At 34.3% G+C, this 26,804-nt stretch overlaps 5 protein-coding genes and 1 non-coding gene across 7 annotated transcripts; 4 read left to right on the plus strand and 2 right to left on the minus strand.

Moving 5' to 3' along the window:
• Positions 1-451: 451 nt before the first annotated feature.
• LOC105162320 (protein BIG GRAIN 1-like E) lies at positions 452-1,833 on the plus strand. The gene has a single exon (XM_011080329.3). It carries the CDS (start codon positions 629-631, stop codon positions 1,496-1,498), a length of 870 nt encoding a protein of 289 aa, XP_011078631.1. The 5' UTR covers positions 452-628; the 3' UTR covers positions 1,499-1,833.
• Positions 1,834-4,509: 2,676 nt separating this feature from the next.
• Positions 4,510-7,700, plus strand: LOC105162326 (squamosa promoter-binding-like protein 6). The gene is given in 4 exon segments (XM_011080335.3): positions 4,510-5,911; positions 6,185-6,288; positions 6,863-7,514; positions 7,516-7,700. Coding segments are annotated over 4 exon segments (1,437 nt in total). The 5' UTR covers positions 4,510-5,303; the 3' UTR covers positions 7,589-7,700.
• An 833-nt stretch (positions 7,701-8,533) lies between these two features.
• LOC105164506 (protein DROOPING LEAF) lies at positions 8,534-10,844 on the minus strand. Of its 2 annotated transcripts, none has more exons than XM_088884326.1 (7): positions 10,662-10,844; positions 10,281-10,412; positions 9,968-10,067; positions 9,737-9,785; positions 9,571-9,646; positions 9,060-9,116; positions 8,534-8,906 (listed from the first exon to the last, which is right to left on the minus strand). In XM_088884326.1, the coding sequence occupies exons 1-7, from the start codon at positions 10,728-10,730 to the stop codon at positions 8,901-8,903; spliced, it is 489 nt and encodes a 162-aa protein (XP_088740452.1). In that variant the 5' UTR covers positions 10,731-10,844; the 3' UTR covers positions 8,534-8,900. The 2 variants fall into 2 exon arrangements, with proteins under 2 accessions (XP_088740452.1, XP_088740451.1); XM_088884325.1 differs by having other exon boundaries at positions 9,968-10,070; positions 10,662-10,838.
• A 5,077-nt stretch (positions 10,845-15,921) lies between these two features.
• Positions 15,922-15,993, plus strand: TRNAD-GUC (transfer RNA aspartic acid (anticodon GUC)). The gene has a single exon. It is a non-coding gene; the product is annotated as a tRNA-Asp (tRNA).
• A 120-nt stretch (positions 15,994-16,113) lies between these two features.
• LOC105162332 (DNA binding protein) lies at positions 16,114-24,018 on the plus strand. The gene is made up of 15 exons (XM_011080342.3): positions 16,114-16,478; positions 17,284-17,391; positions 17,485-17,613; positions 18,026-18,619; positions 18,762-18,906; positions 19,034-19,381; positions 19,557-19,892; positions 20,327-20,532; positions 20,630-21,028; positions 21,111-21,196; positions 21,289-21,507; positions 22,213-22,341; positions 22,645-22,995; positions 23,121-23,233; positions 23,628-24,018. The coding sequence occupies exons 1-15, from the start codon at positions 16,374-16,376 to the stop codon at positions 23,840-23,842; spliced, it is 3,483 nt and encodes a 1,160-aa protein (XP_011078644.1). The 5' UTR covers positions 16,114-16,373; the 3' UTR covers positions 23,843-24,018.
• A 205-nt stretch (positions 24,019-24,223) lies between these two features.
• LOC105162341 (putative UDP-arabinopyranose mutase 1) lies at positions 24,224-26,804 on the minus strand. Its single transcript, XM_011080348.3, has 4 exons — positions 26,377-26,804; positions 25,282-25,532; positions 25,036-25,204; positions 24,224-24,750 (listed from the first exon to the last, which is right to left on the minus strand). Exons 1-4 carry the CDS (start codon positions 26,692-26,694, stop codon positions 24,418-24,420), a joined length of 1,071 nt encoding a protein of 356 aa, XP_011078650.1. The 5' UTR covers positions 26,695-26,804; the 3' UTR covers positions 24,224-24,417.

Consider the following 26,804-nt stretch of genomic DNA (forward strand, 5'->3'; position numbering starts at 1 on the left):
ATATTTAGTGATAATAAATGAGCATATATATATGTTGTTATTAAAAAGTTATGTATAAATTGTATCCTATTGACTTTCGTGACATATGTATAAGGATTATTGATAATTTAAATAGAAACTTTTTGCATATAATTGTCGTATCAATATAAAAACAGCTAATGGTATTGCGTGATGTATATTCGTTGATAATAATTTTAATATTATTATCAATATTTAACATCAATAGTACTTTTTCTTGTAATGTGACATATAAAGTACTTTTTTATAATTAAAATATAGTGGATTCTTACCAAATCAAATGAAATAAACGATAAAGAAGTCAAAAATAATATATAATTAAAAAGAAGGAAATTAAATTAAAATAATAAATTAAACCCGGATCAAGTCATTTATATAATGATTAAGAGTGCATTTGATTACTATAAAAAGGGACCCCGTAACCATCATTCTCAATCATTTCAAAGCCCTTATCTCCATTTCTCTCCACAATCTCACAGCACACCACCCCGTTTACACCTTCCTTGCGTTCTCGATATATTTAACCCCCTGATAGATATATCCTAAGTTTCCCAATTAAACATCTTACATACTCACATTTCACTTATAATACTAAGTTGTTGTTAGAACAATGCCTGTCACGGGGCTTTCCTCCCACCCAAACAAGAACTCATTCCACTGGAGGAATAATTCCGGGGAGCTCGATGTTTTTGAGGCGGCCCGATATTTCTCCGGGGCCAATGAAAATCCAGGCTACAACGATTTCATCGACAGGCCTCAAGGACAAAGAGCAGCAGCCAGGATGAGCCTGGATTTGCCAATAATGATGAACCCAGTCAATCCAGACAATCTCCCGACAGATCAGAAACAACCGAAAGAGAACAAGAAATACAAGCAGCCCAGCTCTCCAGGCGGCAGACTCGCCAGTTTCTTGAATTCTCTTTTCAACCAAACAACTTCAAGAAAGAAGAAGAAACCGAAATCAGGCCAGAAGGATCTTGATCAGGAAGAAAGGCCTGGTGGTGGGAGGAAACGGAGAAGCAGCATCAGCCATTTCAGAATCACAACAACTTCTGCAGCTAACGACTCAAACTCCTCATCAGGTTTTAATTCTGCAAACACACCGACGAAATCGTACAAGGAGTTGAGAAACTTCTCTGATCACCAGAGGGCGAAATTTTCCGTGCCTCAAAATCTTGGAACCGCTGGAAAAACAAGCACGGATTGCGGGCTAATGGATGAGAAATTCAGGTTCAGCAATGGGAATATTTCCAGGAACGGATTATCATCAAATAGGATTTCCAGCGCCAGAAATTGGGCGGACAATGAAGAAATTAGGGAGTTGAGGAAATTCAGTGATGTTGATGATGGCGCAGACAGTGATTCAAGTTCAGACCTGTTTGATTTACCAAACCATGACTTAGATTACTACTCAAACGGCCTGCCTGTCTACGGGACAACCCACATTGACAGAATCAGGATTGGTGCACCAGTTTCTTAATTATTTAATATCAAATACTGATATGAATTCATTATTCCATGCTTGGGATTGTGGGGAGAATTATTGAGTTTTGTGACAAGATCAGCCCAGAGATTCTGCTTTTTTTTCTTTTAAAGATCTTCACAACATTATGTGCAGTTTACATGAATGTTTCCATGTCTTTCAACTTTTTATTCTTTTTCTTCTTTTGCTTTTGTGGGTAGTCCAAGAATTTGAGCAAAAAGCACCACTAAAGCAGTTTGATGTAGTTGTGCATGATTAGAAATCATCCAGTTTTTATTAATGGAGTGAAGAAGAAACCATCATCACAGTCAGTGACTGTGATTTCACCTCTATCATCATTATCTTATCTTATCTCTCATTTTGCGTATAAGCAATGTATAGATTAAGTTCATCAGAGTTGTGATGGGATTCTATGTATTAGTATCCATATAATCGAGAATCAAACCACTAGTCCAAATGCCCGTTAAGGGCAAAGTATTGAGCATTTTTTAGACTTGCTGAAAACATAGTAAGAGATATACATCTTAAATTGTACGATCTACCTCTTAAATTATGTTGCCTCGCAATCTATTACAATATGAGAAGGTCTGCATGTCATATTTTAAAGTCTGCGATTATTTTGGTATTACATAGACATGAATTAAGAATTGGTATGACAAAATATCTTATAAGTTTTTATCAAAAAAATTCAATTGCATGTCTTTACTTATCTTTAGGATGAAGAATTATTTGTAATTGAATTTCAAAATACACTTACTGGATTTGAATGAATTTCTTACGTCTGAGGAACTTGTGAACCCAAGATATGCCAATTCATTAATATCACGATCGATACACTGATTAAGAGCAAGGGCACAAGTCCCTATTACATATTCAAGACAGTTGGTCATTACTAAGTTTGAACGATCCAGACAACGTTTTGTGTCCATTGCTATTATACATAATAAAAAAGAAATTAATATGAATTTTTATAATTTAATAATAGGGTAAATTATAGTAATCTTCTCTAATATTTAACATAATTACAAGTGTCCCTCCTTATTTAGAAAATTACAAATACCACTTCTTATAAAATATAATTATGTATCCCCTAAATGGTGGTGAGGTGGAAATTTCTACTTTATCCTTGCTGATTTTTAAAAAATGAGTAAAGTAAATAATTTATAGAGCATATAATTAGTTCATAAAAATATTTTAAAAAATTTTAAAATTATAAATCATAATTCAAAAATTTTTTTTTTGATTAGTTCACCATAAAAATTAAATAAAAATCTAACGAACAGAGGCTAACAAAATAGATTCATTATTAAAGAGATATTGAAATTAAGATGTAATTATAATTATAACAAATTTTATGAAAAAAAAAAAGTGTAATTTAGCTTACCGAGAAGTAGCAAATTTAATAGTTAGAGGGTGAGGAGGCATATATAGATAATTCATTTCCAAGAAGGTTTGATTTGTGTGAAGTCTTGTCCTTGACAAACCAAGCATTGTGCATGCATCTGTCTGGGTCTCATTCTCATTCTCATGGGGACTTGAGACTTGATTTTGCAACCACAACAAGAATACATAATTTAATTACTCTATAACATGGTCCAGGATTGGACACTAACGACTATCATGTGCTTCTGTCCTATCCCTCCAACTTTACCAAATTTAATGTGTAAAGTATTCTCATGCCTCACTGCACCAAAATGGGTAAATAGCTACCACTAAGTCAAAAAGTTTAAGTTTATTTACATTATTTAGTATAAACAAACTTATTTTTTTAATAAGTTTAGCAATTAAAAATATAGTTTTTTTTCAATTTTTTTTAAATATTAGTAAATTCGATAAATTGTGATTAAATGGGGTACTTATTTGTTAGACGGAATCAAACATCAAGAATAGTATATGTAATTTTCAAACTATAGAGGGTTTACGCGTAATTACACCAAAACTAAGGATAGAAGAGTGTAATTATCTCAGTGATCTTGTAGTATATTGAGCAGTTGGATAAATAATATATATTTCAATTTTTAAAAAATAAAGAATATATAACAATTATTTAAATATTCATACATGAAATATCAAGTATAGTTTGAAAAATAAAGAATAAATAACAATTATTTAAATACTGAATACATAAAATATCGAGTATAGCTTGAATTTGACCTATTTTTTTACACACTCAAATTTTGGTGATGGCTCTGGGACTCTGATTTCTTTTGCCCCCCTTCTCCTTTTACGTGAAGTGGTTAGTTATTTTATTATATCAAAAATATTAATCATGGGCACTTTAATTAATTATTTATTTATTTATTAAATATCAATATTCTTAGTGGTTAGTTATTTTATTATATCACCACCCTGTTGCGTAATAGTATTCAAATGGATGACACGGAATTTCCCATAAATGATATTAAATTTATCATTAAAAACAAAAATAAAATGTATTTCCAAATTTTGAAATATTGATTTGGTATTGGGCTTGAATTAGTCCATGAAGAGAGTAGCAACAGTCCAGATTATCCTTGAACGGGCTGGGCCGTCCAGGTAGTCTGTGTTTAATGGGTTGGATCTTGGCCCACTCCAAAAATGTGATTATTTGTCTGCTCACTACATCATATAAAATGATTATTAGCCCATACATAGGAACCATTTTTAACATAAATGAATTATTGATTTTAAGAATAAATTACATGACATTCCTTAAAATTAAATTTAATTATACAAAAATCCTCTGTTATTTATAAAATCATAAATGCACCCTCTATTCAGTATCAAATTTTTATACGAAAAATGTATGTATAATTTTTCAAAAAATATGAATTAATTGTATCATTAAGCTTAAACTCAAGGACTAAGGATGCGATTTATTATAATTTTAATTATTATTTGTTCACCGTTTTCCCCGAGTACAAGTTTCACATCATACTCTCTCTCTCTCTGTTCCACACACAGTGAGACACGCACAAGATACACACACATCACCAAATCAAAAGCTATAAAAGACCTGGACTTTGTCCTTTGTTTTTTGGCAAGTGGGGTAGTGGGAAATGATGCTATTGCTGACTCTCATCACTCAGTGTATCACCTTCTCAATCTCACCACTTCATTTCTCATTATAATAGTATTTCTACTATCATTCAGCACACCGTCACATAATTACATAGCATTGCACCCCCACTTTCTTTCTCCATATCTTTCCGAGGTAGGCATTTAACGGCTCTTCTTGTTCTTCAATCTTGGTTCAAGATGAAATCTTTGGCATTATACGAGTGATTTGTTCGTTTCTTGATCATTTTTCTCAAGTGGGCATTCTTGTAGTTGCTTGTATTCCTCAGTTTCTTTGATATTGACCATTCTCTTTGTGTTGGAAGAGAAGAACCTTGTTTTTTCTCTATTGGGTGCAGGACACTGCAGCAGGCAGCTCTGGTTGCTTAGATTTTCTGTGATTTCTTCTTGATTTTCTTGTTGATTATCTTTTATCTTTTTAAGTTTTGGAACTTGTATCATACTTGATGCGTTGGGTTGAAATTTTCCTATGGTGACTAGTTAAAAACTTGTTTCTGATTGAGATACTTTCTTGGGTGTTATTTGTTATCAACAGGAGCATTATTAGGCTTTTTCTGTTGTTTGTAGCTAATGCTTTTGTTCAGGAGTTGTTTAGGATAAGGAGAAATTGTTTGGTAAAACTGGTTTCTCTTTTTTTGAGATAAGGTTCAGCCCACAGGAATTGAAGTTATATTGGTTCTTGTTAATTTTGCTGCTGGTCTATAACAGAGCTGGCTAGTCAAAGCAAGTTCAATTTAGTGGTAGAATGGAGTCTTTAAGTTACCCTTTTGAGGGGAGAGGCCTTCCCTTCACAAATGATGTAGAATTGCATATAGATGGAAGTAGAAACCTATTAAAGGGATGGGATGCTGAAACGGGTTCGGTTCCTATCAGGGATGTGTTTGAGATTGAGGGCATGGGATTTATAGAGCCTGATGTAGTCAGTCCTCAATGCATGGAAAATTCAGTAGACAATGCTAATGGCGTTTCTGGCAAATCTGTACCATCTACTTCTACCATCACACTAGAATTTGGCAAAAGATTCACCAATTCGGTAGTTAAAACGAACGATGAGAAATTGGTAGAGTCTGGTTCGATGATTGAGAACTTGGCGTGTCCAAGAGAATCAAAGGGCATTCAGTTTTCTGTAGAAAACTCAATCTCACCTTCTCAAGGGCCATCAGTTTCAGCAAAAAGAGCACGGATTGCAAATTTGCAGTCTCAGATTCCTGTTTGCATTGTTTATGGTTGCAACAAGGATTTGAGTTCCTCAAAGGAGTACCATAGGAGGCACAAAGTGTGTGATGTTCACTCAAAAACTGCTAGAGTTATTGTTAATGGCATCCAGCAAAGGTTTTGCCAGCAATGCAGCAGGTAAAGCTTCTTCCTTCTCATCCTTATCTTACATTATGAGCAAGCTGCTGAAAATTTGGTAATGTGATTTCTTTTTTACCTGTATTGTTCAATGAATACTCTGCTGTTCTTGTCTTTGTCCATTTTACTAAGTTATGGCTCTTTACTGCTCTCCTCCTAAGAGAGCTGATACCCTGCTGCTGCTGCATAATTTTTGTTAAGCGGATAATGATATCAAATGAGTTCCTCCTGAAATTTTCCCCATAGCATTTTAAATAACTACTTGAATTGCAGATTCCACGTACTCACAGAGTTTGATGATGGCAAGCGCAGTTGTCGTAAACGCCTCGCTGGCCACAATGAGCGTCGACGAAAGCCTCAATTTGACACTCACTTTGGTAAGCTGCTGATATACTTGAGCAATATTCTAAATTCTTGCATCCTTAAAGAATGAATATTTCTTCTCTTGCATTACTATTCTCTGGTTTGTGTACAATTAAGTTGATTACAAGAACATAACTGCACTGGAAGTTAAAGATAGTACATTGTAAATGGTTCAGCATCTTATTGTTGGAGAATCTCATGTACAACTTAGAAGTCAGATTGCATGCTTGAACAGATATAGCATAAAGACAGCATCCAAACATGATCTCGTGCTCAAACACCATTTTATGGCACCAAAGCACAAGTTAAATATATATAGACTTCATTTCTTTACTAATATACCGGGAGTTTATAGATATCTTATCTACTTACAATCATGTTACTTATCTGTGCTTGGGACTATGTAAAGTGCGGAAAGAAGGTACAAGTTCACATAGCTTTCTAAAAATATACGAGATCTGTCATTCAAAGTCAGTGTATGATGGCCTCCATGATCCACGGCCTCAAAAACACTACTTTAACTAGTTGAAATCTCAAACTGCTGAATTCACTCATTCAAAGTCATGATCAAAGTCTAATGTTTTGCAGGTTCCACATTTTTTGGGACAGATTTATCAAGAACCTCCTTGTTATTCTCAAAAATTATTCCTAATGGTTTCTCCGGTGATCAATGTAACAACCCCACACACCCGAGCAGGCACGTCAAATTGGAAGAGGAGCCAAGTCAAACATCTCAGTCAGCAGTACCCCTGAACGTCAATCAAGTACTTCCAAAACCTCTCCTCCGTCTGCATGAAAACGGAAAGCAATATCCTCCCGAAAATCTTCTCAGTTCACCACTATCAGTTCTGGAGTTACCTGCTGGGACAAATTCCAGCAGTGCTCTCTCTCTTCTGTCAGCTCAATCACCAAACTTATTGAGCAACTCAGGCAGCATATCATCTGACCATCCTCTCATCCTCGAAGAATACCACCAAACCAACCTCGGTCTTTATCAGAATCCCACTAAACCTGCAGGGAAAACTCAGCCAAAAAACTTCAACCCAATTGTTTTTAGTTCATCATCGGATGACGTCGACCAGGGAGTCAGCTTTGGAACTCGTTCACGAGAATCAGGTCTAAATCATTATCATTATCCATCTCCGTCTCCTGAAGGTGCCAACACTGTCGACTTGCTTCAGTTGTCTTTCCACCTACAAAGAGTAGAACAACAGAAATACTCGGGCCAAGTCAAGCTGGAAAACGGCAGCTTCCGCAGTCCCACTTGATGAGGATGGAAGTTGCAAGATCCGTGAAATGCTTATCTGGAACTAATGATAGGAACACTGCATTACGTTTATTCCTGATCTAATCATAGAGATTAATGTACTGATTGAATTGGAAGTTATTATGAATCATTCCATGAATCTTGATGATGAGTTATTGATATGCATGTGTTTGCACGTGTGTGGCCACACAATCATGTCTTTTTTCATTAAGATTAATTGGCAGGCGTGCAACTACCTAATCACATTATATGCTGTCTTTTTTAAGACTAATCTTCCTAGGAATCAAGTTAAGATTCGGGGCACATGGTTTGACTCCTTGCTAATTTTCTTTAAACATCTTTCTAAGTACGTACTTTGATCATTTTGGGACCACAAGTTTATATATATCTCAGGTGTTATATCTTGTTTAAAAGATTTTACAATTTTTATATCTAAAAATTAATTCTTCAAATAATTGATATCATAACATTTGTAAGATGTTAAATGATACATCGATCACATGGAAGAAGTTGAATATATGAACGTCCAACAACCAAAGGAGACAATCCTATTCAATGTACCATTTGGCTCCATTTTTTTTATACTAATCATGCAAAATTAATATTAACTAATTCTACTTTCCAACAATTTAAATTTTTAAATGGGTCGACCGTTGTTTAACATGATATTAGATTCAGGCCAAATAAGAGTTGTGGGTTCGAATTTTATTGTCATCTATTTATAAAATAAGATCTCATATGCTGAATAATACGTGTTAAAATACTAATATTAAATAATTCGATAAAGTACCATCAAACAAATAAACAAAGCATATTATATATTCGACCCTTTTCAAAGGGAAAAACAAAAGCGATTTCAATTGTTTTCTTGATTCTTCAATTAATCCTATATATTCAACCATCAACAGCTATAACAACCATCACATATTAATTATTAACATCAAATCATAATATATAACACATTGGCAACTACAATTATTGAAATGCGTACATACACAAATAACTATTATTAAAATAAACAAACCTACAACGTACCTCATCATAATCATTAGGTTTCATCAGCCAAGTGATAGGCAAAATCATAGAAGCTGCTTCAACCAAATTAAGGACACATAAACCATAATATATCCATTAACATATGTCCGATGCCACATAGTTTATAAATTAATTATACCATGTTTAGCAAGCATAGTTTTCATCGAACAAATTAAAGCCTGATCAGAACTAAAACTAAATAAGCAAACTACTAGACTAATTAATTTCCATGGCAAAAAGTGCCTCCAGATTTATAAGCTGCAGCAACGATTCTTGGTAACCCCTTGTCTCTTCTTTTGCTTCACCTTCCTTCATATTAATTAATCAGCCCTACGTACACAAAAACGGAGACGAAAAATTAACCATAAAGATCCCATTCGACAAAATTACCAGAAAAAAACATTTGTTTTCAACGAGCAGTTCAGATCTTCTATTACAAAATTGTGTTTCGACGAACAAATAGTAAGCGTTGTAATTTCTTACATTGTTGCTGCTGCTGGAAAGAGACCCTTCTGAGGAGCTTGGAATGTACCTAGCCCACTGTCCAAGAATTCGAAAATAATCAGTTAACTAGCTATGGCTAGATTTTTGTGTAATTAAATAAACATACCGAAACTATATAGATATATACTTAATTATATTTCTAAGAAGAATTTTTTCGATTTGAATAATTAAATTGAAAAGTACGTACTACGCATTCATAGCTCATGTTAAAATTATTAATAATTATAATAGAGAAAATCTAATAATAACACAGCAACTTTCAATTTTTTCTTCAATAATTTCTGTGGTATTAGTAGGGCTAATACGTATTTCCAGCAATCGCAATGGATTGTTTTTGCCTCCGTATGAAACACAAGATTGTTTAGATCCGATGAGGACTTACCTATATGTGTGTACAGATATAGGATTTAGGGTTAATTAATACGTATTTTATTAGGGTTTTCATGCATGAGGATCGGAATGAGCAAATTAATTTATAAGGGGAACTCACATTTTTTGCAGCTGCACTGAAAGCCTCTCGATGTGGGATCTCTGGATTTGCTGTCTTGATGCGCTGTATCTCCTCCCTGGACAGAATTAAACATCCAACGATTTATTTATTTATTTATTATTATTTAAATAATAATTAGTTCACAAGAACATATATATAATCCTACTTCATGAACCGATTGTAGGCAGATGGAAGCCTGTGCTTCTTCTCCGGAGCTGCAAAATAGTCCAAGAACACAATGTTAATTCAAATCAGAGAACACGAGACGAAAATTGTTGAAAAAATTATGTAATTAGTACCATATATATACATACATATAACCACCAAAAAAACAAATACTGAGTACATAAATGTACTAATATATATATATATATATATATATATATATATATCATACGTTTGACCACAAATGGAGCTTTCGGGGACAAGGGCTCAGTCGATGTTGATGAAGATGAAGATGAACACTGCCCCTTCTTAAATTCACTGCAGAAATTAGTCTGCTGCAGAAACATTATAAATATTTCAGTATAAATTATTATTATTATTATTATATATATATATGTGTGCTTACATATTAATTAATTTTTCATCCTCTCACAAATTCAAGATTCATACAGATGTACTTGCTATCTACTCTATATGTACGTAATTTTTAAAAAAAAATGAAGAAGAATCCTAAAATGTAAGTATATATATATATATATAGATACCTGGTGAAGAGTTGTTTGGTGATCATAGAATTGAGGTTGAATAGGAGGCTTGGCGCTGAGAAACGAGAGGTTGCTGCAATGCCCACATTTCACAGTCACTGTCTCCAGCAACCTCTTGCATGGAATCCCAACCTATCATTATCAACATCAACTCATCAGCTTTTATTAATTCCAACATCATCACAATCTCAATATCAATTGGAGTTTGAGTTTATAAGCCCTAACTTTATCTTATGCAAGACTCAAAATACATACATGTAACTCTCTCTCTCTCTCTCTCTCTATATATATATATATATATATATATATACTTGTAGCAACTTAATTCTTCATAGCTAGCTAGATTGCTGGTTTCTTACAACCTAGGAATAATATATATACCGCAAGAACAGTGCTGCAGAAGTTGCAGCGGACATAGCAAAGATGTTCAGATGATTGAGCCAAATCCATGATTTTTGTTAATCTATATGTGAAGATGAATGATATATATATAGATAGGTGTGATGAAGTGATGAGTAGTTGTGTGTAGGGAGAAGATCATATGTATGTAGGCAGCAACGCCATATTTATAGAGGTATTTATATGTGTGGTAAAAGTGAAGTTTAGGGTTTGTTTGTAACACAGCTGGATATTATTATGGTGTTGAGAGTATTGCGTCAAAACAGAACGTCTAGGATTACTACATTGCTCTTCTCATACCAACATTTCTTCACTACTAGACAAATCCCATTCCACATCTTCAATAAATAAATACATACATACATACATATATATATATATATCCACCTCCTAGCTAGCTACCTACTTTTTTTCTTTTTTCTGTTTTTTAAGAGAACTAATACGCATACATCGTACGTATATACTAATACTTAATCATTCGAACGAACGGGTATTAGTGGATATAATTATATATATCTTGTTGGTGTACCAATATATCATGTATAGGTACGTAATTAATTAATTAATGAACGAATTGTGATATCATGTCCCGGATGTCCTACAAGATGACTATATATAACTTCCATTGTTCTTGTCCAATATATTACATATAATGAAATAATCGGAATAGGAGAAGATGAAAAGATCATAGAGTTTGTTGAGACATTGCAGCATGTCTGTTGTGTGTCTCAAGATTTCAGCAAAGCTATGTATATATGCAGGTACGTACCTATCTAGCTAGCTAGGGTTTTACTTACTTTCTCTCATTCCTTCTGATTCCTTTTGTTTTCGGGGAAGTCTTATATACTTCATGATCATTACTATTGTCATGATATGCACAATGTGCCTTGAGTGAACTCTATATATACCCTCTAGCTACCATCCTTGTGTTGAGTTGCCAACATTGATTAACATTCACTAATTTATGGTCTTAATCATGGGAAGTTTTAATATGACGAAAAACTTGCAAAATATTTCTCGATTAGCTATCGTTGGAAGGCGTTGATATCAACATATATATATATATATATAGATCAATTCAAGTGTTATAAGTGATGATACACTATTTTTGTGTATTATAACATGCATGTTTCAATTTATATGTGATCAATAAACAATTAAAGAACACGACAAATAACAAATAAAATATGTCAAGTCACCACAAGTCACGCCAATAGATGCAGGCAGAACGATTAACAATAAGTGAAGAAAATATACATATTTATATGTTTTATTTATTTTAAGAAATTAAAGAAAATTAAAAATAATTGAAAAGTAAATGTATAATATTTTTTAAAATAGAAAAAAGAAACATATATAAGAAGACAAAAGGCAAGATACGATATGAGTGGGAAGTAGTCCTATGAAATGATTCGAGTAATCAAGTTTTGTTTCAGTTTGCATATATATAAGCAGAGCCCATTTTGATGAACACCAGGTCTTCATTGGACTACGCCTTTTCCTCTCTCATCTAAGTCACGCCCCTCCCCCCAATTATTGCACTATTTCTACCTAGCTACCTACCTACACCTTTTTCAATGTTAATCCAATAAATTCATATATATTTTCATAATTAATTCAAATATCAAACATATATATGAATTAATTAATCAACTTATTATCCACATTAAAAACATAGTATTTTGTCAATATTTTATCCCCCTTCGGACTAATTTCTTCTTAATTGTTTTTTTTTTTATTTGATTGATCTTGTGGTGTAATGATTAGATTATTTTATCCCCCTCGAGCTCGTTGGACGCAAGAGTTGTCTAAAATGAATATCCAAATGGATATATTTTAACTTTTTAATTAAAACTTATATGGTACTTATATTACTAGTTCCTAATTAATGTGGAACGGATATCCCAACAAAAATAGAGATTATTTTTCTAAATCCATGACATTATGAATATCTTAGCTAGGATTTTTGCACAAAACATAATTAGGGTATATTTGGATTTGAAAAAAATATTTGTAGAAAAACTTTCAAGTGATTCCATTTAAAAAGAATTTGAAATTCATTCAGAGTGTATTTGGATTTGAAAGAACGATTTGGATTTGGAGAAAGCATTTCAAATAACTTCATTTGGAAGAAATTTGAAATTCATCCATCTTTATCAAAACTTAGTTTAAAATAAAAATTGAAGGATTTGAAATCATTTAAATTTAAAATTATACAAATATATTCAGTCCAAATGCAACCCATTTTTATCAAAACAAAGTTCAAAGTTAGAATAAAAGTACTTAAAATCCTTCAAATTTAGAATTATCCAAGATTTTTTTATTAAATATTTAAATCCCATTATTTCAACTATTTCAATCCAAATACAAAGAATTTCTTTGAAGCACATCTAATTAAAAAACGTTTTCTCTGCCCAAAATGCATCTGGAATATATATATATTTAAGTTACCTAATATTCCCTGTTCAATTAAAGCAACCAACAGTAGCACCACTACATCAATCTTGTTTTTCTATTTTCAGCAAACCTCAAGTCCGTAATATCACTTCAAAACTTGCCAATAAAGTCTTGTCTTGATGGAAATATTGAGGCCATAAGTGTCCCTTTTGTTTTTATTCTTCAGTCTTTCTATTTTCATTATATATAATTAATTTCATCCTATTTTTACCACCCACATATCACTAAAACCATCATTTTATTTGTTTATAACATTTTCACCAACGTAAAAAAGATAAAATGGATAGTTTGGATCGATCTAGTTATATGTATTCTTTAAAAAACTCAATTCAAAATATTAATTTCATATTCATGTATGTTTCCGTTCATGAATGAATTTAAACGCTTTTCAATTCCTACCAAAAAAATCCCATGAAAATAAAAATATCAAATTTAAAAATGAGAAAACCAAAGAAAAAATTAGCTCAACTATATCTGAATTAGATCTTTAATTAAAAGGTTTTGGATATATGACTCCAAATTATATAAATATCAAAATCAAAATTTCTATATATGAATTAAATTGCATTTTTGCTTCAAAGATTCCATGGAAAAAGGAAAAAGGAAGAGAAAGGTGAAGTTGACAGATGCCAAAATCAATTGTCACAATCACTTAAAAGTTGGAAGGGGCGGGGTTCAGGTGATGGGACTTTTCTTTGGGTTGCCAAACCTGGATTACAAGCCAATTTTCCACTTGCTTTCCCCAACTACCTTTGTTCGTGTTAACTGACTTTCCCTAGGTCTTTCTTCTTTTTCTGCTATCAATTTTCTCATAATTATAACTTTCCCTATTTTTTTTTTAGGATAAAATTATAATGATTTTCTTTAACTTTAAATAAATTATAAATATTCTCTTGATTGTAAATACTCTTTTAGATTACTGCCGTCTAATAAATATTTCCTACAATGGGTCGTTACGAGGCGGTGTTTGTTAGACAGTTATTAATCACGATAGGTTATTTATAATTTTGTAAACAACAAAAAATATTTATAATTATGATAAATTTTTTAAAAAAAAGTCTAATTTAATTTAGTTTATCTTTATTTTTACTTTAACCTTTAACACAAAGGTATAAAATACAAAATATTATTTTAGATATATATTCATCTTGTGATATAATATACACGACCTGCACATAAAACAAAATGCATGCGTCAAAGCATGAAATATTGAACTATAATGTTATGATTTAATATGTGTTGGTTATGTATATAGATAATTAATGTTGATGAATAGTATATTAATTGTTATAATTATCAATGATATAGACTATGATGTCTATTTGGGTAGAAGTGGATGGTGATCTGGCGACTTCGATGAAGTGCCTAATTAGTATTTTGACCTTTGAGGGGTGATTTGACCTCTTCGAAGCCCTTTGAACCGCGATGAGTGATTGAGTTGGCTTGTAATATATATTGTTAAGTTTGTTGAAGTGATCCTTAACTATAATTCTATGATATTTAAGTCAGATTCAGATTTTTAAGATAATTGGGATCATAAGAGTTATATCAGTGGGGAACAAATTCTTATTTATTAGCGGTCAAATATTTCGAATTTTATGGGTCAAAATATCAACTCTAGAGTCCTTGAATGGAGAGAGCATCAACGTCTATCATTTTGAGTTGTTTGAATTATCTGAGTGAAAATGCACTTGTAATCTGCCTTTTTACAAGGGTAAATGGGTTTTTTAAAAAGTTTTATCAAATAATTCCATTAAATCTACTTATAATCGATTTATCAAAAATAAAAAATAAAAAGATAAAGAGTCAGTATATTAATTGGGGAAGAGATTCCGTGGCGAGTTGTTGGAAGATGGCATGCATGCAATTGGCAGTCAAATATTTAATATTTTTTATTTATGTTTTTCTCTGCATGCATTTCAGTCCTTTATATGGATTTGGGCATAATCATTTGAACTATGACTCCTCTGTTTTTTCTCCACTTTGGGAACATTGGATTAGACATGTCGACAGCTCGTTGGTTCTCAGAAGCACACACATACCCACGCGTGTCTCTGTGTGTTTCTCGTTGTTGTTTGCTTTCTTTAATATTATGTCGTGTCTATACATAAATGTCCTGCATAGCCCGAAATAAAGTGTGTGTGAATGCATATATGTACGTAATTTGTTTAAGAATTTATCTGGATTTGAACCAACTTTTATGTATATATGGGATGTACAATATAAAATATGTTAATTAAAATATAAGATCGAAAATATTGATACTTGAGATTCATTTTTTCAGCTAAAATGTATATAAGGACAATTCTAATGGTGAACTATCTTTCATCCATTTTGATGTTATGTATTGATATTATATTCATACATACATTGTACGTGATTTTATTTTTGGATTTTTGAAAAGGACAAGTGTCATCACATATTAATCGATGCCAACGTTGATAAAAGATTTTATGATGATTCGACTTGAAATATGCGATAATCCCTATCATACGAGAATTCCAATTGAACGACAAATTTTCAAGTTTCAGCTTTTTTAAAGCGATTGATTTTCCAATGTCAAGGTTAGTAATTAGTCATAAGTAACTTGGACGATGGCAATAAACCCATTGAGTGTATATGTAGAGAGATGAATATCTTTTGTATGGAAAAATGATCATAAATTTGAATTATAAATGAAGGAGTTGACGGTAAGGTAGAAAAATAATGAAAGAAGTATGCATTATATTATTTAAATATTAATCAAAACTTGATGAGGATAACTATTTCTCACACCACCAACAAAGTCGTTGTAGTATAGTGGTGAGTATTCCCGCCTGTCACGCGGGTGACCCGGGTTCGATCCCCGGCAACGGCGTCTTTTGGCTTCTTCACTTTTTTATTTCCTCTGCAACAGATCGAGCTTTTCAAATCTGGCTTTGACATATATATATATATATATATTATTTTAATATTTAATAACAATTAATAAATTGAAAGTTTGAAGAGTAAGGTATTAGAGAAAATGAGTCATAAGTTGATTCCCTGAAAGCTGAAACTGAATCTCCATTTATTTAATTACTTAATAATTAAACGCTGGAAAATATTTATAATTTGGAGCGAACTCAACTGGAGTCTCACTTTTATGAATCATTTCATTCCCGCCACTTCTCTCTCTCTCTAACAAAAACACACACACGTACAAGTGCATACACGCACAGCAAGCATCATTCCAGTAAGAGAATTGAATAGAAATCAATGGGTAGAACTGCCAACGAAGAGAATTCCGACGGTATAGAAATCATATCAATCGGAAAGCTCTACACTGGTCCATGGGACAAGAAGTATTGGAGCTCATCTAGGGTTTGATTCTATGATTCTATTTCATTGTGTGTTCAAATTAGATCCAATTGTGACCTTGTTTTGCTTTTTATTTTGCTTTGCTCATTGGTTATGTTCAGCTTGAATTTCATTCAAAAAAGGTTTTTCTTTTCTCGCTCTAGCTAGCTTTTGGTTGTGGTTATGGTGTTTTGTTTCCTTCTAATTAACGAGTGTTTAGCTCGAAATCCATGTTTTGTTGAAATAACGTATTGGAATTGCGTATGCGCTTTTTAGATTGTTTGTTCTTAGCATTGATTTGATTTCGTGTTAAATGTTGAATAATGTGTTTGATTAGCTTTTTTCTTTCAGATATGGCATCAGTTTAGTCTCTTTTGAGAATTATATAGTACAAAATTGATAGGCAGTTTATCATTTTGTTCAACAACTTTTTGAAATTAAATATTTAATTAATCATTATAAATGTGGCTTGAAATGAATATTGGTGCAGCCGAAATATGTTAAGGAAAGGTGAAAATTCTATAGCAATTCAATTTTGAGTATCTTTCTTTCACAATGTTTATGTGAACTTTTGTTGCTGCAATGATTGTTAGCAGTAAAAATTGCTTGTATTCCAGTTATAAATTTGTCTCATTATGATACTTATTGTGGTAAGGTTGTGGTGTTACTGATAGAGCTGTACTTAATACAAAATCACTGTGACATTGCACCATCTTCTGTTCGGTGAGTTTTGTGGTGATGCCAAGAGTTGGAGCTGTTTCATGTGAGCTGTGTGTTGGTGAGACATGATTCCGATATTTTCTGTATGTTAATTCCTGTCACCATGCAGGGCAAAGACCGGTATCCGTATCCTGTTGGATTCAAATCATTAAGGACTCAAAATGGGGTTACTTACATGATGGAAGTTCAAGAAGGTCTTAAAGGTCCCTCATTTACGGTGTGTAGGCATCATACTTCTGTGCAATCTTGCCTCTATTTATTGCCCACATTATTAACTACACTAATATTGGCACTTGATGAAATATTTTAGATTAGTTCAACTGATGGAAAATCATGTTGTGGAGACACTCCAGACATGGCATGGGAGAATTTGCAGAAGAAAGGCTGTTCAAAATTGTGGCATGGGAAGAGATTTTCATGTAAAATAGATGGAGTAGAGGTACATCATTTTCCATCTTAATGCTTCCTTTTTGTTTAATGAACTCAATGTTTTCCTTCCCCCCCCCCCCCAAAAAAAAAAATTGAAAATCTTTCTGCATATACAATATTTCTAGATTGAATATACTTGCAGTTTTGAGTGTTTAGATGCTCTTAGATTAGTGATTGGTCTGATATTTATGTGGTCAACTCAAACAAATTTTAACATTTTCCATGTGATGAGGGAACATGAATTCCTTCAACAATATACATTGTTCCCTGGGCTCATAATGACTGTTACCAAGCACCACAATGATGGAGTTAACTATGACTATTTCAAACCCAAGTATCTTGGATTTTGCTTAAAGAATGTATAAAAGTGCTAAATCTGTCGTACTACATCTACACGGTTTTTCTGTTTCTGTAATTTGCAGTTTTTTGGATTCAAGAACACATTTGTTCAGAGGTTAATGCGCGAATTGGTAGCAAATGTTGGTGGAACAGCTGAACAGAGTTTGTTGCCATCAAACTTCTTAAGTGGAGCTTGCCAGAGCATTCATCAATTGCAGTGCAAAGCATCAGGTCCTGATCCTGATTTGCTGAAATATTTGGCGAGACCACGTATTACAGGGAAGAGAAGCAGGAAATACCAAGTTGTCAATAGTAAACGACTTAATGGGACTCATTTCGAACATCATCAGCAAGAAAATTGCAAAATGAATGCCAGTATTTCAAATTCCAATCAAGGAGATCAATCAAACTGCGGAAGCAGTGATCCTTCAAGTTCTGCTGCTGCCAGTGAAGTCTCTCAGTTTCGTAATAGTCGAGAAGTATTAGGACCAGAACACTCAGCTGCTATAACTGAGAACGGGAACAATCTACCTGTTGCAGAAAGAGGATTCCAGGATTCTTTAGTTATGCCTGATCATCTCAAAGTAGGAGGTGATATTTTCCAAGAAAGAGAACTGATGAGTTCTATGAATCATGTTGGACTGGATGTGGATAACTTGCTCCAAAACCAAGAACCTGTCAGTGTGTTGATATTTTTAGCTATGTTCTTATCTTTGTTATTTCTTACGATTACACGAAACACAAACATTACACCCTGATTGAGGGAGAATTTATGTAATCTAGTTCGTTAATAGATTTTGCTTGGTGATTTAATGACAGAGTGGTAAATCAAGAAATATTGATGTCCAAGTCCCCAATAACTTATTACCAGAAGAGATGGGTGGAGAAACAAATGTTCAGCATGGCATGCTGGTAGCTAATGATGCTGATCTTTGGGCTCCTGACACTTTGGATCATGCTGGAGGTAATGGAATTAATAGTTTGGTTTGGATGTACCAAATACCTTGCAAGCACTCGTTAAGTGGAAGTTCTTGAGTTTTCATCCCCCCAACTTCGGACAATCTTTGAGCAACACTTATTTCCTTTTGCAGATAGCTCATCAGTTCATTCTCCAAAGAATGATGTGGAATTACATTGGATTGTGAAAGATGCAATTGTAAATGATGTGACCAAGTCTGTGATTTTAGCAACTGATTCCCTTCTAGAAGATGAAAAAGGCACATCTGTTTACAACCCAAGCTCAGAAAAGAGTGATACTGATTCAGTTGGTCAAGAAATAGCCAAGTCCATGATGACAGTTTTACTTCCTCGTGCTGTTCCTTTACTTAAAACATTCACTAGAAAGAAAAAGAAAAGTGCAAACACTTCAAAAATCCCTCCTCCTAGATCTCAGGAGGAAAATAAAATGACCAACATTAGCATGAATGATGCGACCATTGGTAGAGTGTTTTTCTTACTTCATTCATCTAACTATATATTAATTTCATCATTAGTTGGGGCACTTGTCTTACTGCATAGTAAATGAATTTTTCAGGAGTTCTGCAAAACAATTTTAACCTGTTCCTTTTTTTCTTTTGGCCTTTATTCTTTTTTTAATTTTTGTAAACTTGCCAGCCAGAGAGGTAGCTGAGCATTCAGATTTGTGGGGAAAGAATGGAAATGCATGTATTCCCTGTGCTGGTCATGATTCAGTTGTCTCCACCTCTGGGAACTCAGATTCTGTGGTGCCTGATAGTTTTGAAAATGAAACTGATAATCCTCAAGATCTCCTTCCTCTAGCTGATGCTTTCAAAGCTGGTCAAGTGCCATCTGGCATAGACCCTTGTGCACGACTGCCAACCAATGGAAATGCAGAAGCAAATCCACTGCTTAGTAGTAGTGGAATTAGAGAGCATGTCATAAATCTTCATTCTGAAGGCCAGACTGTTTTAAGTGAGAAGCCTATAAAAGGTAATGGACTAGTAATCTGAATTTGCTATAAATTTTATTAACCACATTCATGAGATCAAAGATCTAGGATTCTCCATGAGTGTCCTTGCTTATTATATAGAAGGTTCTGTTTCTATTAGTGAGAATGTATAACAGTTGACCTGTTCACTTTCTGAAGCATTAGGCATTCTTACTGCAAATCAGAATCATTGTCTACTGACAAGGCATGCTGAAAGATTGGGGGTGGATTTATGAACATCTCTTTCTTAAGCCCATTTCTCTCTGTAGTTTTGCTTGTTGAACCTGAATTTTGGACTTTAAGTTCTCTATATTTCCCTGGACTTGAAATTCAAAGCTTCTTATCTAAATAACTGCGGATTCTCCAACAACGACAATATGTTGAATGCTCTAATGTAGTTGCTGATCTGATCATGCATTATGCTACATATGAACAGACAGTCGGAAGGCCAATGCCATGTTAGTGGTTACGACAGATGCTATTCTACCTCATGTTATGGAAATTACAGCCGACTCAAAGACAGCCAGATTTGACTGCAATTCCATGGATAAACTTCCTTCTACTCATGCATCATCATTGCAAGGGACTTCTAGATCAGAAAGTAAAACGAACAGAAGCTTCTCAGATACTTGTATACCTGAGGTATGGGAGAATAAACATAATTCTGCACTTTAGCTGCTGTATATAATGAAAATCATTTACTAATTTGTTCAACAAATCTGGATTTTCATGTGGTCAGAAATCTGATGCTGAGCATAAAGACAAGGACTTTGCTGATTGTAATAAATCAGGTTTAAATTTTCAAATCAAAAGTACGAGTTATTCCTGCAGTGTGAGTGCAAACAAAAAAATGATTGATGATTCAAGGTCAAATGGAAAAGTAAAGTTAAAGAGCAAGCTACAGGGTCTTCCCGAGCTCTTTGCATGCTATGTCCACCCGATGCCAGTTTCAATGGTGGAGCTGATTGGTAAAGAAAATGAGATTTTCATTTGTGTTAAATGTGGACACTCAGAGCAGAAGGAGAACATCCTCTTTGTCTACAGGGCCAGAAAGAATGGAGAAGATATGCGGTACCCTTCATTGATTGGCCATGTGCCAATTGCCTTGCAAATTCCAGAAAATGTACTTGGTAGAAATGTGAGATGAATCATTATCTTTTGCTACATCATCAGTTGGAGTTGCTTATTTCACAATACTTAACATGTAACTTGTTCTGCAGATTTGTGTGGAGAGATCTTCAATACAGTTAACCCCAGATGGAGAATCACTTGTTCTATTAAACAGCACAAAAGTTCCTCACTGTAGGTATATCTCCATAGGACCTACGAAGCTTAGGCAGTTTACACATGAAGCCTTATGTTATTCTTGAAGGACTAAATTTGTTCCTTTGTTGTCAGGGAGGGTAAATTGCATTGTTCATGTCCAGCTTGTACTTCAGATTGCTTTGAGGAGAATGGTGTTAAAATTGTGAAATTAAGCAGTGGATATGCATCACTTGTGACAAGACTTGAAACAACTCAAGGTGTTTGTTGTTTATTAGTTTGTGAACCTAATATTCTTCTTGCTGCTGAGGAAGGCGGGAAGGTGAAGCTTTGGGGCATGAACTCTGGATGGAGGTGATTCCGTGCCTTCCCTTTTTATGATTCCTGAGAGGAACATTAATTTCTTCCGGATCAAATGTTGCTCAATCTCTAATCTGTGAGAATAACGTTGATACTTGCTGGTGTAGTTCTGTCATTGTATTACACTTGCTTCTCGTGATTTTCGATGATTTATTTGCTCTTGATGCCAGTCATATAGGAACTTGTAGACCATTCTCTTACATTAAATTAAGTGCGTGGATTGATTTTTTATCCGTTTAGCATCATGGATAACAGGGAAGATATGTTTAGCTCTACCAATGCCATATTTTCTTACAGAAAGCAGAGTACAGAATTATTTATTTGAACCCATATCTAAGATGATGAACACTTCTCTAGGACCTTTCTAGTTTTATGCATCTCTATTGAGTTGACGTACCACAATTTGACTTTTGTTTATAGAGGGAATTTCTACAATCTAACTATGAAAAGCCTTTAAATCTCTTTCAAAGAACAGTGACAGAATGAAAAGCCACATTTTTAATGCACACAAAATATTTAATTTGTATATTTCAACAGGGTCTTTGACTTGTTTCATCTCAGATCTGTTTACTAAGTTCCATTTGGTGCAATATGACTTCCCTCAGTACTCAGCATTCTATGTCAAATTGTTGGTGCTGTGTTTTCTGTTTTAGATAGCTTTGTATTTCTTTATGCTAATTTTTGCTTCTCAATTCACAGTGGACAGAAAGAAGATTTGTATTTACCTACATTTGACTGCGTGTTTCCTAGTATAGTGGACTTGAAGAGAATTCCAAAGTCTACTAATTTGGTTATTGGCCACAATGGATATGGTGAATTTGGCTTATGGTATGTTGCTCTTTCGTTTTGAAATAATTTCCCCCTCTTGTTTTAGTTCGACCGTGAATTTGCTTTGACCAGGTGTATTATCAATTATTTCAACAATGTCTGGTTCCTTCTTTACTTGCAAGCTTGGGAAGATTATATATTATATTCAAGATACTATTTTCATTTTGCTAACAGTGAAGATATATGTTCGCCTTAAGACACATATAACTAAATATAAAGTAACAAGAGCAAAATGACTGTGCGGTTGCTTTCTATTGCACTTCACCTTAAATCTGGTACACATCAGTTTTGCCTCTTGTGCAGGGATATTGACAAGCGCCACCTGGTATCAAGATTCTCTTCCCCAGGCATGTCATTTTTGGAGTGTGTTCCAGCCAGTATTTTCAGATGGCAAATAAAAGGAGAGTGTAAGACGGGGGTGCTCATAAATGAAATCATGGATGCAACAAGAAACTGGTTTTCAGGGAGAAATGAAAACCAGGCTTTCTCACCAAAGGATAAAGACGTAGCTATCTGGCTTCTGATCTCAACTGCCGCTGATCCAGATTCTCAATGTTATAAACCATGTGAACAAGAAGCAAACCTAGGTAGATGTTGGAGGCTTGCTTTGTTGGTCAACAACACAGTTATCATCGGAAGTGCCTTGGATGGAGGGTATACTTACTATTCCATTTTAAATGTTAAAATAGGCGACTTTAGCCACTGAGTTGTTACAAACTCCAGAATTATTATTATTTGCGCGATTATTATGTCCTGGTTGATATAGATTCTCCTTGCAGTGCTGCTGCTGTCACATCTGATGGTCATGGTATTATTGGTAGAAGTGATGGACTGGTTTACATGTGGGAATTATCCACAGGAACGAAGCTAGGAAACCTACACTCCTTCAAAGGTATTTTTCCATGTTTTAACTGAGATTTCCAGAGAAACGGAATATGTGAAATGTCTAATTTACTTGAGGCTCATGTCCTCCATGGAATATAATAAAACACGGAAGTTATAGGTCTCGGAAATTATGCGTTAGGTCGTGGATTATATAATATCCAAGTTTAATTATGTTACTCAAAATTGTAAGCATGCATTTATGTCAAGCAAATGTCCAGCATAGAGTAACATTTTGTGAAACTCATCAATTTCTTCCTTCCATGAAAATTTGTCCTCACATATCTTCTTCTGGATGAGCTAAGCTTGTGGGGTGTAGACAACTTTCATTCAACAGAAAGCTCTTTCAAAATACATGTTACTACTTTTAAAAGCCATTGATTGAGGTTTGGGATGATCTTCAGGTAGCAGAGTATCGTGCATTACAACTGACACTTCAAACTCAGGTGCTTTGGCAATAGCTAGCGGAGGTCAGTTGCTGGTGTATCTGCCAGCCATCTTAAAGAAACCTTTTGCGAGATCTGTTGATGTCACTGGTAACAAAATATATTGTTCTTTGTCCAACTGGCATGGGATTCACAATTCACCTGGACGAATTAAAAAATCAAAACAAAAATGAGAGAATCCGGTGGCCTGATTGCTGTAGATGAAATTTTCTGGTTTAGCGCTACAAGTTACAAATTATCGGCTGACTGTTTCTTTGAAACTCATGCACTTCTGTCAAGATGTATATATCATAGTGAATTTGTATTATGATATTCAGTCTGCTATTCAAAAAAGAATTAAATCATGTCATAGGATCTGTTTTTTTATATTTTCTTGTTTTGTCTGAATTTCCAATTACTCAATTTTCTAGGTCATTTAACACCCTAATCAGTCAAGTAAATCCAGAAAAGGAGTTGAAATATTATTGCTTATACAAATGAAGAGATCTCGTAGCATATGAATTTGAAAGAAAGAATTCACATCGGATGCACTGATCTTGTCAAGAATAAGTACATAGACGACCTCCAAGTCAAATTAATATATAATGAATAATATTACAACATATCAAAATGGAGTAAAATAAATGCTTGAATCTAAAACATTATCAAATTCCTCAGAAAAAATCATCATGATAAGTTAAACAATTAAAAAGAGCATCCAACGCAATCCTACCAACTCACGACCAAAAAAACAAAAGCAGAGCAGAATCTATTTTGCAGCGCCATTGGGGAGCTTGTCTCCAGAAGGATTGAGCTCGTCCCAAGCTTCAATCCATGTAACCATAGCATCAGCTAACTTAGTGAAGTAAGGATCTACAGACGAAAGTTTGGCCTTCACTAGTTTGGCGAGCTCAATGTAGCACTGCTGCACAGTTGTGCATTCCTTTGGAAGGGTTACAGACTGGAAAAATGGAATGATCTCTTCCTGCCAGTAGATCCCTTTGTACTCCTTTTTCAGATTGACAAAAGGGTTGCTGGCTTTGCTGTGCCAAATGTACGGCAGACCAGTCTTCACGCCAAGATTCAAATGGTCGCATATCACCTTCAAGATTCATGACTAATCAGTTCAATGCCGTGTCATTGATAAATATCGACAGATAAATCTCACAGGAAATGGGAATGTGAACCCTTATTTCTTACTAGAGATAAGGGGTGCTGGAGCTATGGATTAACATAAGTTTATTCTTTGATTTAGTAATTATGACTTGAATTTGTGAAACATTTTATGGAAATATATGAAATGCTGAAATGAAAACTTGACGAATAGCTCCAGAACTGCAGAATGTTATAAAAGAAGTAGACAATGGAAGAAAGCATTTGAAAGTACCTTGGTGCACCAGCCAGCCCACATGTCATCGTATCGTCCGATTGGCTGACCATCACCCATGAGTCCAAAGTACATGGCCGGTCCGATCAGGTCACGGTTGAATGCCAAATTCATACCGCACATCGGGAAGATGGTGCCCTTGGGAATTGTCAAAACGGCATCCACATACCTGGAAACAGCAAAAATAGGTTAGAAAATGCAGTACGTTTAAGAAACAATGGTTTTCGTAATTCAGGAAGCGCATGCCTCGTGTTCCTCTCACGGGGCTTAACAAGCTGGGTAGGTGCATCATAATCAGGGATATTGAGCCAAAGACCATGAGAAACAGCAGTTGGAACACCCTCCCGGAGACTGAAAGGATATCCGCGAACAAAATCTGCACCGTCTCTATATGGATCATAGAGAGTGTTGAAGAAATGTGGAGTCGATGGACTCAAGAGATTCTTTATGTGCTGCTCGAGAGCATTGATATCTTCGCCGGATGGGTTTTTGGCGACCTGCTCATTGAGAAGGAATAAGTAACATCAATATATCAAAATACGGGACAACATTAGTAATCAAGTAAGTAACTCACTTAACATTTCAAGCCAGCCACAAGTTCTAGTATTGGTGTTACTTAAGCCAGAATCGTAAATCGTAAGCCTTGCAAGAATCTACTTGTGGAAGAAGACTAGTTCTTTTTTCACTGCTTGGTAGACATTACCATGTAGATCTACACTTCTCAAGTATGGATCCGTAATTCCTTATTGAGCAAAAGATGGTACTAAATTAGTACATCTACAACCATTCTATTACTTGGTACCAGACGAAATCGTCAGACCATACACAGAAATTCAAACAAAAAGAACACTATCGTAATCCAGAAAATAGAACATCAGAGAACATATGCACAAGAATGAGAATAGAAAGAATAACATAAATAGTTAAAAATGAAAGCACAACTGATTTTCAACTTTTAAACTTAAGAACAATGTCTGAATTAGCAGCAGTAGTCAAACATGAACTGTTAACATCAAAAATCAAAATCAAATCACCAAAAGTTTCAAAATTAACTTCCGATAGGGAGACTTCAAATCAAAATCCCCCATACTAATTTCCCAATTCAAACCCCAACTTAAACCCTGAACCCTCCAAGATCCAATTTTTCCAGACCCCAAAATTCCAAATCAATACAAAGATCCAATCTTTCTCTTCATCTGCAGCTACCCACAAACAAGAACATGTAAAGATCCAATCTTTAACATAAACATAATAAAAACAAACTTAAAAGAATTTTTTCCCAAAAAGAAAAAGCATGCAAGGAACTGAAAAGGGTGCAAAGAAAAAGATTCAAATACTCACAAAGCAATCATCATCAATGGTGTAGATATACTTCTTCTTGGAGACCATGTACCCGAAGCATCTGCAAGCAGAATCCTTGAAAGAGATACAGGAAGCCTTGGGGCCAAGAATTCTGTTGATATCGTTGCGGTTATAGAGTTCATAGTCAAATCCTTCAGGCACTTTGATTGTTTTTGAAGGGTCCCCATCTTGAACAATGATTAGATGGTACGACTCAAAGAATGGCCTCCACATCTCCAAGAAATCAAGGTTTCTAATTGTGGGTATCACTATATCCAACTCATCTTTCAGCAGAGGAGCTGCTTTCTGTCCTGCCATTGTTTCTCTCACTCACTCTGTGTGTGTTTGTGTGTGTGAGGGAGAAAGGGAAGAAAATGAGAGAGAGAGAGGACGGTGTTCTTGTCGTCGTAGATTAGATGTCCTGTTTA

This window comes from Sesamum indicum, linkage group LG1 (genome assembly GCF_026168435.1).
Source record: "Sesamum indicum cultivar Baizhima isolate 11 linkage group LG1, ASM2616843v1, whole genome shotgun sequence".
Taxonomy (NCBI): domain Eukaryota; kingdom Viridiplantae; phylum Streptophyta; class Magnoliopsida; order Lamiales; family Pedaliaceae; genus Sesamum; species Sesamum indicum.

Bases quoted from the DNA above. Each gene is read 5' to 3' on its own strand.
- LOC105162320 (XM_011080329.3), top strand. From the start codon at position 629: ATGCCTGTCACGGGGCTTTCCTCCCACCCAAACAAGAACTCATTCCAC.
- LOC105164506 (XM_088884325.1), bottom strand. From the start codon at position 10,730: ATGGATTTGGCTCAATCATCTGAACATCTTTGCTATGTCCGCTGCAAC. The intron at 10,071-10,280 runs GTATCTATATAT...ATGTTTCTGCAG, and splicing joins ACCAAACAACTCTTCACCAG to CAGACTAATTTCTGCAGTGA. The intron at 9,117-9,570 runs GTGAGTTCCCCT...ATTCTTGGACAG, and splicing joins TCAGTGCAGCTGCAAAAAAT to TGGGCTAGGTACATTCCAAG.
- LOC105162332 (XM_011080342.3), top strand. From the start codon at position 16,374: ATGGGTAGAACTGCCAACGAAGAGAATTCCGACGGTATAGAAATCATA. The intron at 19,382-19,556 runs GTAGAGTGTTTT...TAAACTTGCCAG, and splicing joins CATGAATGATGCGACCATTG to CCAGAGAGGTAGCTGAGCAT. The intron at 23,234-23,627 runs GTATTTTTCCAT...GATGATCTTCAG, and splicing joins AAACCTACACTCCTTCAAAG to GTAGCAGAGTATCGTGCATT.
- LOC105162341 (XM_011080348.3), bottom strand. From the start codon at position 26,694: ATGGCAGGACAGAAAGCAGCTCCTCTGCTGAAAGATGAGTTGGATATA. The intron at 25,533-26,376 runs GTGAGTATTTGA...CTCAATGAGCAG, and splicing joins CCATTGATGATGATTGCTTT to GTCGCCAAAAACCCATCCGG. The intron at 24,751-25,035 runs GTACTTTCAAAT...TGAATCTTGAAG, and splicing joins GGGCTGGCTGGTGCACCAAG to GTGATATGCGACCATTTGAA.